Source organism: Vigna unguiculata, chromosome 6, assembly GCF_004118075.2.
Source record: "Vigna unguiculata cultivar IT97K-499-35 chromosome 6, ASM411807v1, whole genome shotgun sequence".
Classification (NCBI taxonomy): Eukaryota; Viridiplantae; Streptophyta; class Magnoliopsida; order Fabales; family Fabaceae; genus Vigna; species Vigna unguiculata.
The window spans coordinates 33,322,229-33,337,147 of record NC_040284.1 but is presented as its reverse complement, the minus strand read 5'-3'; the positions used below and the strand labels follow the sequence as shown (position 1 = coordinate 33,337,147).

General features: G+C 33.4%; 2 protein-coding genes across 4 annotated transcripts; both read left to right on the top strand.

Moving 5' to 3' along the window:
* Positions 1–2,264: 2,264 nt before the first annotated feature.
* On the top strand, positions 2,265–5,965 carry LOC114186972 (high affinity sulfate transporter 2-like). The gene is made up of 14 exons (XM_028075061.1): positions 2,265–2,366; positions 2,468–2,818; positions 2,920–2,968; positions 3,049–3,253; positions 3,355–3,529; positions 3,609–3,674; positions 3,771–3,884; positions 3,958–4,074; positions 4,152–4,278; positions 4,372–4,658; positions 4,742–4,932; positions 5,030–5,115; positions 5,200–5,276; positions 5,538–5,965. The coding sequence occupies exons 2-14, from the start codon at positions 2,480–2,482 to the stop codon at positions 5,679–5,681; spliced, it is 1,977 nt and encodes a 658-aa protein (XP_027930862.1). The 5' UTR covers positions 2,265–2,366; positions 2,468–2,479; the 3' UTR covers positions 5,682–5,965.
* Positions 5,966–10,198: 4,233 nt separating this feature from the next.
* On the top strand, positions 10,199–14,693 carry LOC114187393 (high affinity sulfate transporter 1-like). Of its 3 annotated transcripts, XM_028075643.1 has the most exons (13): positions 10,205–10,610; positions 11,271–11,319; positions 11,407–11,611; positions 11,713–11,887; positions 11,963–12,028; positions 12,115–12,228; positions 12,302–12,418; positions 12,522–12,648; positions 12,736–13,022; positions 13,123–13,313; positions 13,681–13,766; positions 13,851–13,927; positions 14,294–14,693. In XM_028075643.1, the coding sequence occupies exons 1-13, from the start codon at positions 10,287–10,289 to the stop codon at positions 14,435–14,437; spliced, it is 1,962 nt and encodes a 653-aa protein (XP_027931444.1). In that variant the 5' UTR covers positions 10,205–10,286; the 3' UTR covers positions 14,438–14,693. The 3 variants fall into 3 exon arrangements, 1 of the variants encoding a protein (XP_027931444.1); XR_003605249.1 differs by lacking the exon at positions 13,681–13,766 and having other exon boundaries at positions 10,201–10,610; positions 14,294–14,314; XR_003605250.1 differs by lacking the exons at positions 13,851–13,927; positions 14,294–14,693 and having other exon boundaries at positions 10,199–10,610; positions 12,736–13,054.
* The last annotated feature ends 226 nt before the right edge of the window (positions 14,694–14,919 follow it).

Here is a 14,919-nt window from a genome sequence, read left to right as displayed (position 1 = left end):
TTGAGATCATGTGTGTGCGTGGTTAAATATTTATTATTTACTTCTGTACAGTGATTTTTTAATATTTATTTGAAAATATTTAAGAAAATATACGCTACTAACAACTTTTTTCCAACATATTTACATATATTGTAATCAGTTGTTTACTGTTAGTCATAAAACTTGTTGAAAATCACTAATTTAACGAGTTTTATTTATAATTTTTGTGATTTTTAATACCGTTTAACTAATAGTACAGTAGAACAATGTATTAAAAAATATATATTAAAGAACATATTGTTGAAACTAATTAATATTTGCTAAAAAGAATTTGAAACAGTTGTTTTACAGAAGGTCCAATTTATTCAAGATTAAGAAAAAATAGTCTGGCATAAAGTGTTTTTTTCTTTTTTTCTGTTTTTGATTATTTTAGACAATGGTAACAAAACACACGATTTTTTTTAAGTCATAATTAAAAAAACACTTCTCATTAAAAAAAATAAGGAACGAGCTTTATTGTTAGGAAGACTTTCGATATAAAACAATACTGCACTAAGAAGATATAATATTAACTGAACTCAATCACATAAGAAATTATACCATTCTTAACTCAAAACCTTAATGCAATAAATTTATGAATTTTTATTCTTATATAATGTCCTATTTCTCATTTCTAATCAATGTGACTTAAAGTCATACTTAGATTCTTAACACCATTTTTGACATTTTTTACAAGGTTGAGAAAGTACAACATATGATAAGTAAATGATATAATTAAATACATAAAATAAAAAATTATTTATTATATAAATTACTGCAAATAAAATATCCTTACATATCATGTATTTGTAATTATCTGTCTCATTCTAAAGTATAAGAAATATAAAATATCCCACCAAAGCTACAATTGTATTTATTGTCAACGCTATGCAAATATGCTGTGCTGTAATCTCCATATTATAAATTACCAGTCAACGCCTACATTAATTCTTTTTTTTCATGAACTTGGACACCATATTGTCCCCATTCATTCAAACCAAACCCTCTGTCTCTGCCTATTATAAAATATACATTTTCGTTTTTACTATTTTTTTTATAAACTCTCTAAATCATACCTTTGTAACAACTTATAGTTTTACTATTTTTCCTCCTATAATCAATATTTTCTAATTTATTGGTTTCTCTTTTAAAAAATTATGTTTCCTTACTAAATACAGTGGATTTTATAGGGCTTTTAATTTCAAGAATGTTTTTTTTTTTGTCAGCTTTAATTTCAAGAGTGTAATGAGTTATATTTTCTTTAAGATATCTGATTCGCAATGTGATATACAATTACATTTTTTCTTTCTAGAACTAAAGCCGCCAAATAAGGAATAAATAGAGTTTTATGTTCAAAGAATTTGTGAAATAACTCTCGATACTCAGGTATGTTTCAGTTTATTGATGATTTATGTATTCATTTAGTATCGGTAAAAATTTAATGCAGAAATTATGTTAGTTGCTGGGTTTTAAATGATTATAAGTGTATTAAAAGTAATTCATTTTTGTTGAAATAGTTTAAGTAAGTGAAAAATTCTACATTAGAAAGAATAGATAAAGTTAACACTATGTAAAAATAAAGATCCTTAATATTATTATCTCAGACTTTTAAAGTAAAAATAGTGTAAATTATCATATATATATATATATATATATATATAAAAAATCAATGTCATATATCTCTCTTAATTTATAACATATAACATATGAAACATAATTCAACATCGATGAAATATAATTTTAATTTTCTGTAGAACGGTTAAGGTTTATATGTAGTTAGTATCATGATGGAAAAGCCAAGTGAAACTCTTCTTCGTTCTCTGCTTCAGTAATTTTTCACACATTGCTCTGTGACTTGTCAATACCTAAAAGCAAGTCCGTCCAATATTCAATGAATGTTGATGAATAACCAACGTGTAACATTCGAGAACAGAAAACACACACACTCCCACCCAATGTGTAAATTAATTGATAATCATGGTCAATCGCAATAATTAACCTTATCTAGGTGTCATTCATAAACAAAAAAAGAAGTTCAAGTGAGAATTCGTTTTCAAGTGTTCTGTTTCACAGCCCCTTTTTTTTTTTTATGTTCTCATTCAACCTTTTAGCCCTCCCACTCAAACCATGTAGAACGTTTGTGTACGAAATCTTAGGTACCAAGTTGGTGTGGTTGACTTGCATTAACAAATAGAAGAACAATTTGTTTAATCGAAGTTGAACCTCACACATTGCATCAACAAAAGTTGACATTTCCCATCACTTGTCATTTATGATCCTATATAAGCACATGCCTCATCACAGAAACAACAAGAAGTTCGAGGTATCAGAGCTTATAACATCATTTGGTATGTGTCTTATGGTTCAGTTATTTGCATTTAAGAATGTTGGCATCAGAAAACGTGGCCATGCAGAGTACAGCATAACTAAAGTGTTGTGTGGTTTGCAGGTGAGAGGTTAAATGAGTCAGCGTGTGGGTGACGAGGCTGTGACGAAGGCCATGGGAGAAATACGAAGTGGAGCATCTTCACGCAGACATGGAGATACTTTGCCACACATTCATAAAGTGGGATCTCCTCCGAAGCAGACACTTTTCCAAGAGATCAAAGATTCTGTGGCAGAGACTTTCTTCCATGACAAACCCTTACACAAATTTAAAGACCAATCCGGCTTTAGAATCTTTGTATTAGCCCTGCAATCTCTCTTCCCCATTTTTGAATGGGGGAAAGATTACACTTTTAAAAAATTCAGAGGTGATTTCATTTCTGGGCTCACTATTGCAAGTCTCTGCATCCCTCAGGTAAAGTTTCACTCTCCAAAACTGTCACGTCATAAAAGGGTTTGAAATTGAAATGCGCTTTTTAACGATAACTTTTTAACGTGTGTATGTATGCATGACAGGACATTGCATACGCAAAGCTTGCTTATTTGGAACCACAATATGCACTGTGTAAGAATCTTGATTTATTTTGAGAAAAATTTTTGGCATCTTACAGTTTCATGACATGGCTTTTCCTTCGCTGTGCGCAGACACAAGTTTCGTGGCTCCTCTTGTGTATGCTTTCATGGGAAGCTCAAGAGATATTGCAATTGGGCCAGTAGCGGTTGTGTCCCTCTTGCTTGGGACTACGCTGTCCGATGAAATCAGCGACATCCACAGCCATGATTACCTGCGTCTTGCATTCACTGCCACATTCTTTGCAGGAGTCACTCAAATGGCACTTGGTGTTCTTAGGTATATATATATAGTAAATGATTCTCTATCATTCGTTGTTCTTTCTTGCTTTGCCTAAATTTTTCTCGTACTGTGTTACAATCTAAACGTGAATTTTGCAGGCTTGGTTTCTTGATTGACTTTTTGTCTCATGCTGCCATTGTGGGATTCATGGCTGGAGCTGCCATTACAATTGCACTGCAACAGCTTAAGGGTTTTCTTGGCATAAAAGACTTCACTAAGAAAACTGATATTGTTTCTGTCATGCGCTCGGTGTTTCAATCAGCACACCACGGGGTAAAGTAAATTTGGTTTTGCTTAGAAATTCACTTTAAAATGGCGCTCGTACTTAATTTGCTTTAATCTTTGCTTGCAGTGGAATTGGGAGACAATAGTCATTGGAATATCATTCTTGATTTTCCTTCTTGTAACCAAGTATATTGTAAGCATGCGCCGACAACAACTTTCCTTCTTTGATGCTCCTTTACTTGTTGGAACTTTCAGCATAATAACTTAACTTTATCGTTGCAATGGACAGGCTAAAAGGAATAAGAAACTCTTTTGGGTGGCTGCAATCTCTCCTATGATATCTGTCATAGTGTCTACCCTTTTTGTCTACATTACCAGGGCAGACAAGAAAGGAGTGGCGATTGTAAGTAGCACACAATTGATTGAGTGGTCGAAACAAAATTAAGCACTGTGAAACTAAAAGTATGTTATTTCAGGTGAAACATGTTAAGAAGGGTGTGAATCCATCATCTGCCAGCGAGATTTTTTTCAGCGGAAAATATCTAGGCGCTGGTATTCGGATTGGTGTGGTAGCTGGTATGGTAGCTCTCACGGTAAGCAACTTTCAGTTTCCTAAAGCAAAACTCCCTTTTATTTTCATTCTCTTACAGCTAAATTTCTCAAATTTTAGGAAGCTGTAGCAATTGGGAGAACATTTGCTGCCATGAAAGACTATGCACTGGATGGCAACAAAGAAATGATGGCAATGGGAGCAATGAACATGGTTGGTTCTCTAACATCTTGCTATGTGGCAACAGGTACAATTTCAAACCGTGTTCAAGCCTTTTTACACAAATTTTTTCTACCTAAAACTGTCATATCAATAGAAGTTGTTTATGATCTTTGTGTAGGCTCATTTTCTCGGTCAGCAGTGAACTACATGGCCGGTTGTAAAACTGCAGTATCGAACATCGTTATGTCGATGGTTGTGTTATTGACTCTGCTACTCATTACGCCGCTATTTAAGTACACTCCAAATGCGGTGCTTGCTTCTATTATAATAGCTGCTGTGCTTGGCCTTGTGAACATTGAAGCCATTATTCTTTTATGGAAGATTGACAAGTTCGATTTTGTTGCTTGCATTGGAGCCTTGTTTGGTGTGATCTTCAAAAGTGTGGAGATTGGCCTTCTAATCGCGGTAATAAGAAAATCAAGACAAGATTCAGAAAGAGGTTTCTGTCAATTTTGCATATTCGATTTGACCAATTCTTGCTTATGCAGGTGGCTATATCTTTTGCTAAAATTCTCTTACAAGTGACAAGGCCAAGGGTTGCAGTATTAGGGAAGCTTTCAGGAACTAGTGTTTATAGGAACGTCCAGCAATACCCCAAAGCAGCTCAAATTAATGGCATGCTCATTGTCAGGGTTGACTCTGCAATCTACTTCTCAAACTCCAACTATATCAAGGAGAGGTAAATGACTAATTTTATTCCTAACAGTTTAACAAATATGTGTGTTTGAGCATTGTAATTTGGGCTGAGGAATGATTCCATCACAACTAATTTGCAGAATTTTGAGATGGCTGAGTGATGAAGAAGCTCAAAGGACAGCAAGTGGATTGTCCAGAATAGAGTATGTCACTGTGGAGATGTCACGTAAGGGTTCCTAAGCAATCCTGTTTTCGAAGATTAATTTTGATGAATGAATTTATTCACCCAACCATGATGTTCTTCTTGCAGCTGTTACTGATATTGACACAAGTGGCATCCATGCCTTTGAAGAGTTATACAAGAGTCTTCAGAAAAGAAAAGTCCAGGTAAATAATCATAGAATTTTAACGTAGAAATTCTTTTGAAAAAGTCTCTAGGTACAGATTCTCTTAAACTTTGCCAAAAATGATGAGGAATTCCAAGGTCCATGTCCTATACCATATTTGCTTGACAATGAGTGAACTAATTAATTAAATGAGTTTGTTTCGTGCAATCAATGTTGTCATCAATCATTATAATATTATTATGCAGTGGAACACAAGTTGTACTAATTGTGATGACGTTAATCTCTTTTTGTGTTTTTACAGCTTATCTTGGCAAACCCAGGACCAATTGTAATAGAGAAGCTCCATGCATCAAAGTTAACAGACTTAATCGGAGAAGATAAAATATTTCTAACAGTGGCTGATGCTGTTTCAACTTTTGGTCCAAAGGGTGAAGGAGAAGTATGATGAAATAAAATATATAAGTGCTTCAATTCAGCCGTTGAAGTAAAAAATGCAGTAAAGGGTCGGAATCAAGTGTTGAAGAAACTCATCAGAGTGTTACGTAGATTTGTGATCCATAGGTGTTGTTTGGTTTTGTTGAATCTATAATCCCAGATGATGTATATATAAAACAAAAGGGAAAGAAAAGTGTGTAATGGTTTGATTGTAGTATGTATACTTTGTGTTCATATCTTACTTTGTGGAAGTAATTATTTTGTTCATGAGATGCAACACCTTTCTATGCTCAATGGTTGCAGAAGAAAAAATTGACTTCATGATTTGAGGAATGTCACAAATAAAAAATGCTTCACAGCAAGAGTTTTTTATTTTTATTTTTTATATCTGATGACCTACGCAAACAACATGATTTACAATATGATATGCTTCAATCAACATCAACAATTATTGGAATATAAAAATTGTTTTAAGTATGTTGTATCAGAATCTTCATAAGTTGAGAGTGACATTTTGTATTGTTGTGTGATTGGCTTTTGGGATGCGGAAATGGTACTATATAAGATATGGTTTTTCTTACCTTTCACATCAAGAAACATCACTTCTATATTTTGTGTTTAATCAATCATCATTTTATATAAATCGGAATAGATTTTAAAAAACATTTTTAGAAAATATCTTATATTCTTTTAATGAAAAATTCTTAACTTCTTGTTTCTTTCAATTTTTAATTTTATATTATTTTTAAGTTAAATATAATATTTTCTTTAAAAAATATGAATAAAGTAAAATAAAATTGTATCATGATAGAAACTATTCATCATGAATTCATAATACAATTTATATGTTTAAACTTATAAATTTTAGATGCGTGAGATTGCATGAGGGAATGATATGAGCTAACGTTTAGGTTGGATTTGCATTGACCTAATAGGTTTACGTGGGGATTTTCTTCCTTCACCCCCAGTTTTTCTACCTGCACCACCTAAATTAGAAAATACCAACTTTTTCTCTTAGTCGTTCCAGAACCTAAGCATATAGGCCGGAATATTTAATGAGGTGCAAGAAGAAAAAAATAGGTGCAGGAAGAAATTACTTTTGTCGTGTTGGGCCAATATTTTTTTGTAATTTGTAATGAAAACAAAAATTTTACACAAAAAAATAATTATGTTATTTTAAGATATTACTTACAAACAATTGATTAAAATTTACAGTATTGATAAATAGACTGTGCTGTTAGTACTTTTCAATCGAAACCGTTAAAAATTATTGGCATAAATAGTTCTATTATTAGTTTTTATGTGTAAAATTTATGGTAGAACTATTTCTATGTAATTATTTAGTTTATACAAGTTAATCATAAAGAAAAACACGGTTTATATCTTCTAAAGATAAAACTATGTATGGTTTTCTTTATTATCGGAAAACACATTTTTTTGTTTTTGTTTTTCTTCTCAAAATTCAAACTACACATTTTCGCAATAGCATTTTTCATAACTAGGCTAGGTTAGTTCATGTGTGCAATTTTCTTTAGAGTGTGTTTGGATAGAGTATTTTAACGAAGCAATTCATTTTTTTGAAGAATTTAGATTTCTTTGTAATGAAATGCTTTGTTTGGATAGAGAAATTAAAAAGCATTTCAAATGCAAGCATTTTTTTGAAGGATTTCAATTAGTTAAATTAGTAGAAATTCAAATACCCTCAAAATAGGTGGAATTTGAAATTCTTCTCACTCAACTTCATATTCTAGATGATCCGAACAGGCACGACGACCCGAACGTGCCCGACAACCCGAACGTGCCAGACAACTCGTACGGGCCAGATTATCTGGACGGGCTCGACAGTTTGAACGGGCTCGTATGAGTTGTCGGGCCCGTTCGAGTCTTGGGCCCTTCTGGGTTGTCGGGCTTGTCCAGGTCGTCGGATGTGTCCAAGTCGTCGGGCCCATCTGAGTCGTCGGGCCTGTCTGGGTCCTCGGGCCCATCTTAGTCGTTGGACCCGTCCGGGTCTTCGAGCTGGTTTGGGTGTACGGGTCTGTCTGGGTCGTTGAACTCGTCTGGGTATTTAGAATCGTCCAAGTATTCGGCCCCATCCGGATTGTTGGGCTCATCCAGCTCGTTGGGCCCGTCCAGGTCGTCAGGCCCGCTTTGATCGTCGGGCCCATTCAGGTCGTCGAACCCATTTGGAGCATTAGGCCAATGACCTAGACAGGCTGAACCAGGCCATGTTGATGAACTTGACGATACAATCGTGCAGTATGGGCCGTTAGGCCTCTAGATCATTGGGCCACCCAACCTATCTGCTCTTCCCAGTCGATCCAGTTTGGGTGGGTCATTGGATCTAACCAATCCGGTTGCGTAGTTCGGTCTGCCCGACCCATCTAGGTTGTCGAGCATATTTCTAAATTTATCATGAACTCAAAACATAATTAAGCGTAAAATAAATATTGTTAAAATTAAATTTTATCTTACAATAAATTTAATTTTTTTTTCAAACAAGAAATTGAAATGTAAGGTATTTTAATTTCCTTATCCAAACAAGTTATTTGAAAAATGAATGGAATTTAATTACAAGCAATTCAAATACAAAGCATTTCAATTTCTAAGCATTGTTGAAATGCTCCATCCAAACATAAGGTTAAAAAAATCTGAACTAATTGAAATCAATACAAAATTATTGATTTATTTTTCTTCCCAAATATATGTAAATCTACCTGTACTAATTACATTAGGAGTAAGTTAGGATGTGTGATTTCAAACCACCTAAAATTTGAGCTGGTAATTAGATAGTAAAATCATACAGCTCTAATTGATTATATATATATATATATATATATATATATATATATATATATATATATATATATATATATATATATATATATACTCCAGAATTTAAATTTTATTTAAATTAGTATTTAAAGAGTAGCTTTGATATATATATTTTTTATTAAAAATAATACTTTTTGGAAAAGGTATTAGCGGGTAAATGTGAACATACAAAAGGGCTCTCTTCTTTTATTAATTTTGAAATCTAACTTGACATGACATTCTAACTACATGTAGATGGATTCCAACATTCCCTCGTTCAGTTTTTTTTTTTTTTGTCTGACTTGCTGAGGAAATATCAAACATACCACAGCATAATAAACCAAATTTTCATTTTCAATATTTATCCTTTGTTTAAATTTATAACTATATAAAAATATTACAGACTTTATAAAAAAAAATAGTCATTACATCATGTGTGTATGTGGAAAATGCTACTACAGTGAATCCAGGTTTGAATTATTTAGATTGGGATTCATTGTAGTTATAGAGAAAAAGGACATTTTTAATCATAACCCTTATATAAGAACAAAAAGTGGGCATTAGATTAAAACTGCACTCTTCACAGTGCCCAGGTCCGAATTCTTCAAAGTATATGTTTGATTTTGATAAAAGAAATAGGTTAAGAAAATATAGATAAATTTTTTATTATTGTTTAGTTATTTAAAAAGTACAAATATGTGAGAAAAAACTTAAATATTATGTAGTTTAGTTGATTTAATAAAAAAAATGAAAATAATAAATCACATTTTTTTTAAATTAATTCCCTCCCGGTCCTTTTTCCAAATCAAACCAATACAATTAAATCTCTATTCCCCTCCTTCCCTTTCTATCTACAAAATAAATTTCATATTTATAATTTAAGTTTTTTCTTAAAGTAATGAACCATGACCTTTGAGTTAGGAGTTCTTATATATTCTGATATGGAATAAATTGAATAGACAGAATAAATATGAAAATAATCAGACATCAAAACCGACTGTTCAATTAAAAACAAAACACAACAACAGAAGAATCTGCAACCACTCTTTCTAAGTTTACCGTTTCAAATGGAGAATAGCACCAAAATTATTTTTATGATTATTATATGAACAGCATATACATGTATTTAACTATTCCTTCTCATTCTCGTATTACTGTTTATTTGTAAAATATATTTATATTTATAGAAAGATTGTACCTTCCTTTCACCGTTATAGAAAAATCCCCATAATAAGGTTATTTTCTGTACCATAATCAGAAAGCAAGTACCTGCAATCCCGTGAGCAAAATAAACTTTTCTTTCTAACGGAACAAAATAAAAATAATTTAATTTAATTTAATTTCTTGGAGAACATGGCAGGGAATTTGGATTCTCCGCAGTTCTATGTCTAGTTAAATCTATTATGAAAAGCCCAGTAAAACTCACCTTTGTTCTTAGGTTCAGTCATTTTTCACTCAGCTGGGTGACTATTTTCTACCTAACTACAACTCTACAACATTCAATGAATCAAGCCAACATGTAACATCCCAGAAGAAAGCGAACCATTAATTGATAACTATGGTCAATTGCAATCATTAGCCTTATCTTGGTTTCATTTATATATATAAAAAAAACATAGAACTGTTGTTGTCTATGAAATCTTAAAACACCAAGTTGGTATTAATAAATACAACTACAATTTGTATAATTGAAGTTGAGCCTCGCTTAAAGTTGACATTTCCCATAACCTCTAATTTCTGATCCTATATAAGCAATGGCCTCACACAGAAAATAGAACGGTGTGATTTGCAGGTGAGACGCTAAATGAGTCAACGCGTGAGTGACGAGGGTGTGAGAAAGAAAATGGAGGAAATAAGAAGTGGGCATGGAGATACTTTTTCACACTTTCACAAGGTGGAATCTCCTCCTAAGCAGACACTTCTCCAAGAAATCAAACATTCTGTGGTTGAGACTTTCTTCCCAGACAAACCCTTAAACAAATTTAAAAACCAAACCGGCTTTAGAGTCTTTGTATTGGCCCTGCAATCTTTCTTCCCCATTTTCGAATGGGGCAGAGACTACAATCTTAAAAACTTCAGAGGTGATTTCATTTCTGGACTCACCATTGCAAGTCTTTGCATCCCTCAAGTAAGTCTCACTCTCAATTATTTCTTATACACTCCATAACTGTGCCGTCCTACAATATAATCTTAACACAAGATTACTTTGGAGTTAATAAGACGCTCGTAAACGCCTTCCAAATCGTGTCTCGCAGTGTCCGACAAGTATCGCACGACGCTTATATGTGAAATGTCCGATTTGAAATTTTTTCTGAAATTTCGTAAACTTTTTTTCACTTTTTAGATATCGGAGAGATAGATTAGATTCAATGAGAATATGTTTAAATTATTATATTTCACTAACTTTATTAATTAATTATTTTATAAATATTGATCGTTAAATTAAATAGATTTAATATATAGATCCGTATCCCTGTCTTACGAGAGACTATATATATAGTGTCGAGTATTCGTGTCCACTGTCCATGTGAGTATATGTGCTGCGCATAGGTTAATATAAACACCTCTAAAAATGTTAAAAACGCACTTTTTTTTTTCACATTTTCTTATTACATGAGATTCACGTGGATCGCACTAAATATATAAACTTTATTTGTCGTGGGTCTCATCTCAAACTAATAAAAGGAATGGGTTGAAAAGAAAATGTCAAAAATTACGTTGATATTGTCGATTGTTATGTCTTTTTTATGTTATTGTCTTCTTTAACACATGAATGCATGCATGGCAGGACATTGCATACGCAAAACTTGCAAATTTGGATCCCCAATATGCACTATGTGAGTGTCTTGGTTTTGTTTTAAGAATATAACTTGGACATCTTAGTTCTTCAGTTTCATGACTTGGCTTTCTTTCACTCTGTGCAGACACTAGTTTTGTTACCCCTCTTGTATATGCTTTCATGGGAAGCTCAAGAGATATTGCCATTGGACCCGTATCTGTTGTGTCCCTCTTGCTTGGGACTACACTGTCCGATGAAATCAGCGACATCAAAAGTCACGAATACCTGCGCCTTGCGTTTACTGCCACCTTCTTCGCAGGAGTCACTCAAATGGCACTTGGTGTTCTCAGGTATATATAGGAAAGAATTCTCTTTCGTTCGCTGTTTTTTCTTGCCTCGTTTAAACTATTCTTTTTGTGTGTTAACTTATTGTCTGACGTGAATTTTGTAGACTTGGTTTCTTGATTGACTTTCTTTCTCATGCTGCCGTTGTGGGATTCATGACTGGATCTGCCATTACAATTGCACTGCAACAGCTTAAGGGTTTGCTTGGCATAAAAAATTTCACTAAGAAAACTGATATTGTTTCTGTCATGCGCTCGGTTTTCAGTTCAGCACACCATGGGGTAAGGTTTCATTTTGCCTTGAAATTCACTTTAAAATGGAGCTTGTGTTTATTTGCTTCAAACCTTGGCTTGCAGTGGAATTGGGAGACAATAGTCATCGGATTAGCATTCTTGGTTTTCCTTCTTGTAGCCAAGTATATTGTAAGAATGTCAAAATCAAGTTCCTCCTTTTCTCCACCTTTCTATTGGGGATTTAATTATCATAACATTTCTGTTGTGATGGACAGGGTAAAAAGAATAAGAAGCTCTTTTGGGTGGCTGCAATTTCCCCTATGATATCTGTCATAGTGTCAACCTTTTGTGTCTATATAACCAGAGCAGACAAGAAAGGCGTGGCAATTGTAAGTAGCGTAAAATTGATGAAGTAGGTGAAACAAAATTAAGCACAGTGAAACTGAAAGTGTGTTATTTCAGCTTAAACATGTCAAGAAGGGTGTGAATTCATCATCTGCTGGAGAGATTTTTTTCAGTGGAAAATACCTGGGTCCTGGTATTCGTGTTGGTGTAATAGCTGGTATGGTAGCACTCACGGTAAGTAAATGTTTTATTTTCTTGAGAATCATCCTTATCCACATTAGTGGAGCAAATTCATTTTTCTTTCATTTCTCTTATTGATTAATTCCTTAAATATTAGGAAGCTGTAGCGATTGGGAGAACATTTGCTGCCATGAAAGACTATCCACTTGATGGCAACCAAGAAATGATGGCAATAGGAGCAATGAACATCATTGGTTCTTTAACATCTTGTTATGTGTCTACTGGTACAATTATTCAATCATGTTTAACCTCCTCATACCAACTTCTTGCACCTATCACCGTCACATTAACAAGAGTTGTTTATGATGTAGGCGGTTTTTCTCGCACAGCAGTGAACAACATGGCCGGTTGTAAAACTGCAGTATCGAACATCGTTATGTCGATGGTTGTGTTATTGACTCTGCTACTTATTACGCCGCTATTTAAGTACACTCCAAATGCGGTGCTTGCTTCTATTATAATAGCTGCTGTGCTTGGGCTTGTGAACATTGAAGCTATTATTCTTTTATGGAAGATTGACAAGTTCGATTTTGTTGCTTGCATGGGAGCCCTCTTTGGTGTGGTGTTCATAAATGTTGAGATTGGCCTTCTAATTGCGGTAATTGAAAAATCAAGACAAAATTCAGAAAGGTGTTTTTCATTTCTTTCATATTCAATTTGGACAGTTCACTGTTATATCTGTTTAACATTTTATGCAGGTGGCTATATCTTTTTCCAAAATCCTTTTACAAGTGACAAGACCAAGGACAGCAATATTAGGGAAGCTTCCTGGAACTACTGTTTATAGGAACGTCTGGCAATACCCCAAAGCAATCCAAATTGATGGCATGCTGATTGTCAGGGTTGACTCTGCAATCTACTTCTCAAACTCCAACTATATCAAGGACAGGTAAATGACGAATTTTATTCCTAATAATTAGTACGATTGTAACACTCACGTAATTTAAAATGGAAGCTACAAGTGGCTATTATGATAATTTAGGAACCTTTAACTGTTTGTTGAAACTTGGAAACTATTATCACTAGGAAGTGAGAGGTGGGAACCTTTTGGTATAGTGTTTCACACCGAGGGTCAGTTTGGAATGGGGTTAAAAATTAAGGTTAATGATTTATGGATAAGTTTTATTGGTACCATGACCTTTAGGTATATAATAATACTATTAAGTTTGCAGACACTCTCAGGTCTAGGTTAAGAAAATCTAAGTATTGGTTTACTGATTAGGCTGGTGAATAATTCCATCGCAATTAATTTGCAGAATTTTGAGATGGCTGACTGATGAAGAAACCCAAAGGATAACAAGTGGATTGTCCAGAATAGAATATCTCACTGTTGAGATGTCACGTAAGGATTTCTAAGAAATCCTTTCATCCTGTTTTTCTAGATTAATTTTGATAAACTATTCACGCAACCATATTCTTCTTGCAGCTGTTACTGATATTGACACAAGTGGCATCCATGCTTGTGAAGAGTTATACAAGAGTCTTCAGAAAAGAAGAGTGCAGGTAATAAATGAATAACTAAATAATCATAGAATTTAACCTTTTCTACATTGTTAGTCATTTCTAATTTCTGTAGAAATTCTTTTGAAAAAGTCTCTAGGTACAGATTTTGTTTTGTCTTGTGCTGATAAAATTTGCCAAAATTGGTAAGGAATTCGAAGGTCCATGTCCTGTACCATATTTGCTTCACGAAGATACATATACTTTATGAATAATTAAATGGTCTTTTCTTTCATTTCAGGAGACAAATTTATTAATTGAGTTGCTTGCGTGCAAACAATAAAATCAATAATGATATTATTATTGTAATACAGTAAAAAAGAACTTGTACTGATTGTGAAGACGTTCATTTCTTTTGTGTTTTTACAGCTTATCTTGGCTAACCCAGGACCAATTGTGATACAGAAACTCCGTGCATCTAAGTTAACAGATGTCATTGGAGAAAATAACATATTTCCAACAGTGGCTGATGTTGTTTCAACTTTTGGTTCAAATGGTGAAGAATTATTATGAAGAAATTAAATAAATATAGCTTCAATTCAACCGTTGAAGTCCAGAGGGTGGGAATTAATTGTTCGAAGTGCTCATTAGAATGTTTCTGAGCAGGGAGTTATGCAGGTGTCTTCGATAGCTCTGCTTGGTTATCTTCTATTATTTTATGTTTTATAGGTTGATGTATAAAAGGAAAAGGAAATATAAAATGTGCCATGTGCCTATATCTTAATTTGTGGGAATATTAATATATCCGTAATGATATTCATACGCTCAATAGTTGCAGAAGAAGAGAGAAAATTGATTTCATGATTTGATGGATACAGTTGATTATATATGATGAATGTCTAAATAAATGAAATGTCGCAAATAAAAATGTTTCAGAGTTTTTGCTATACCTGATTGATGACCAACGCACACCACAAGATTAAGAACAGTATCGTATACTTCAATGACCATCAAGAAATTATTGAAATATAAACTTTTTTAGAATATTATGATGG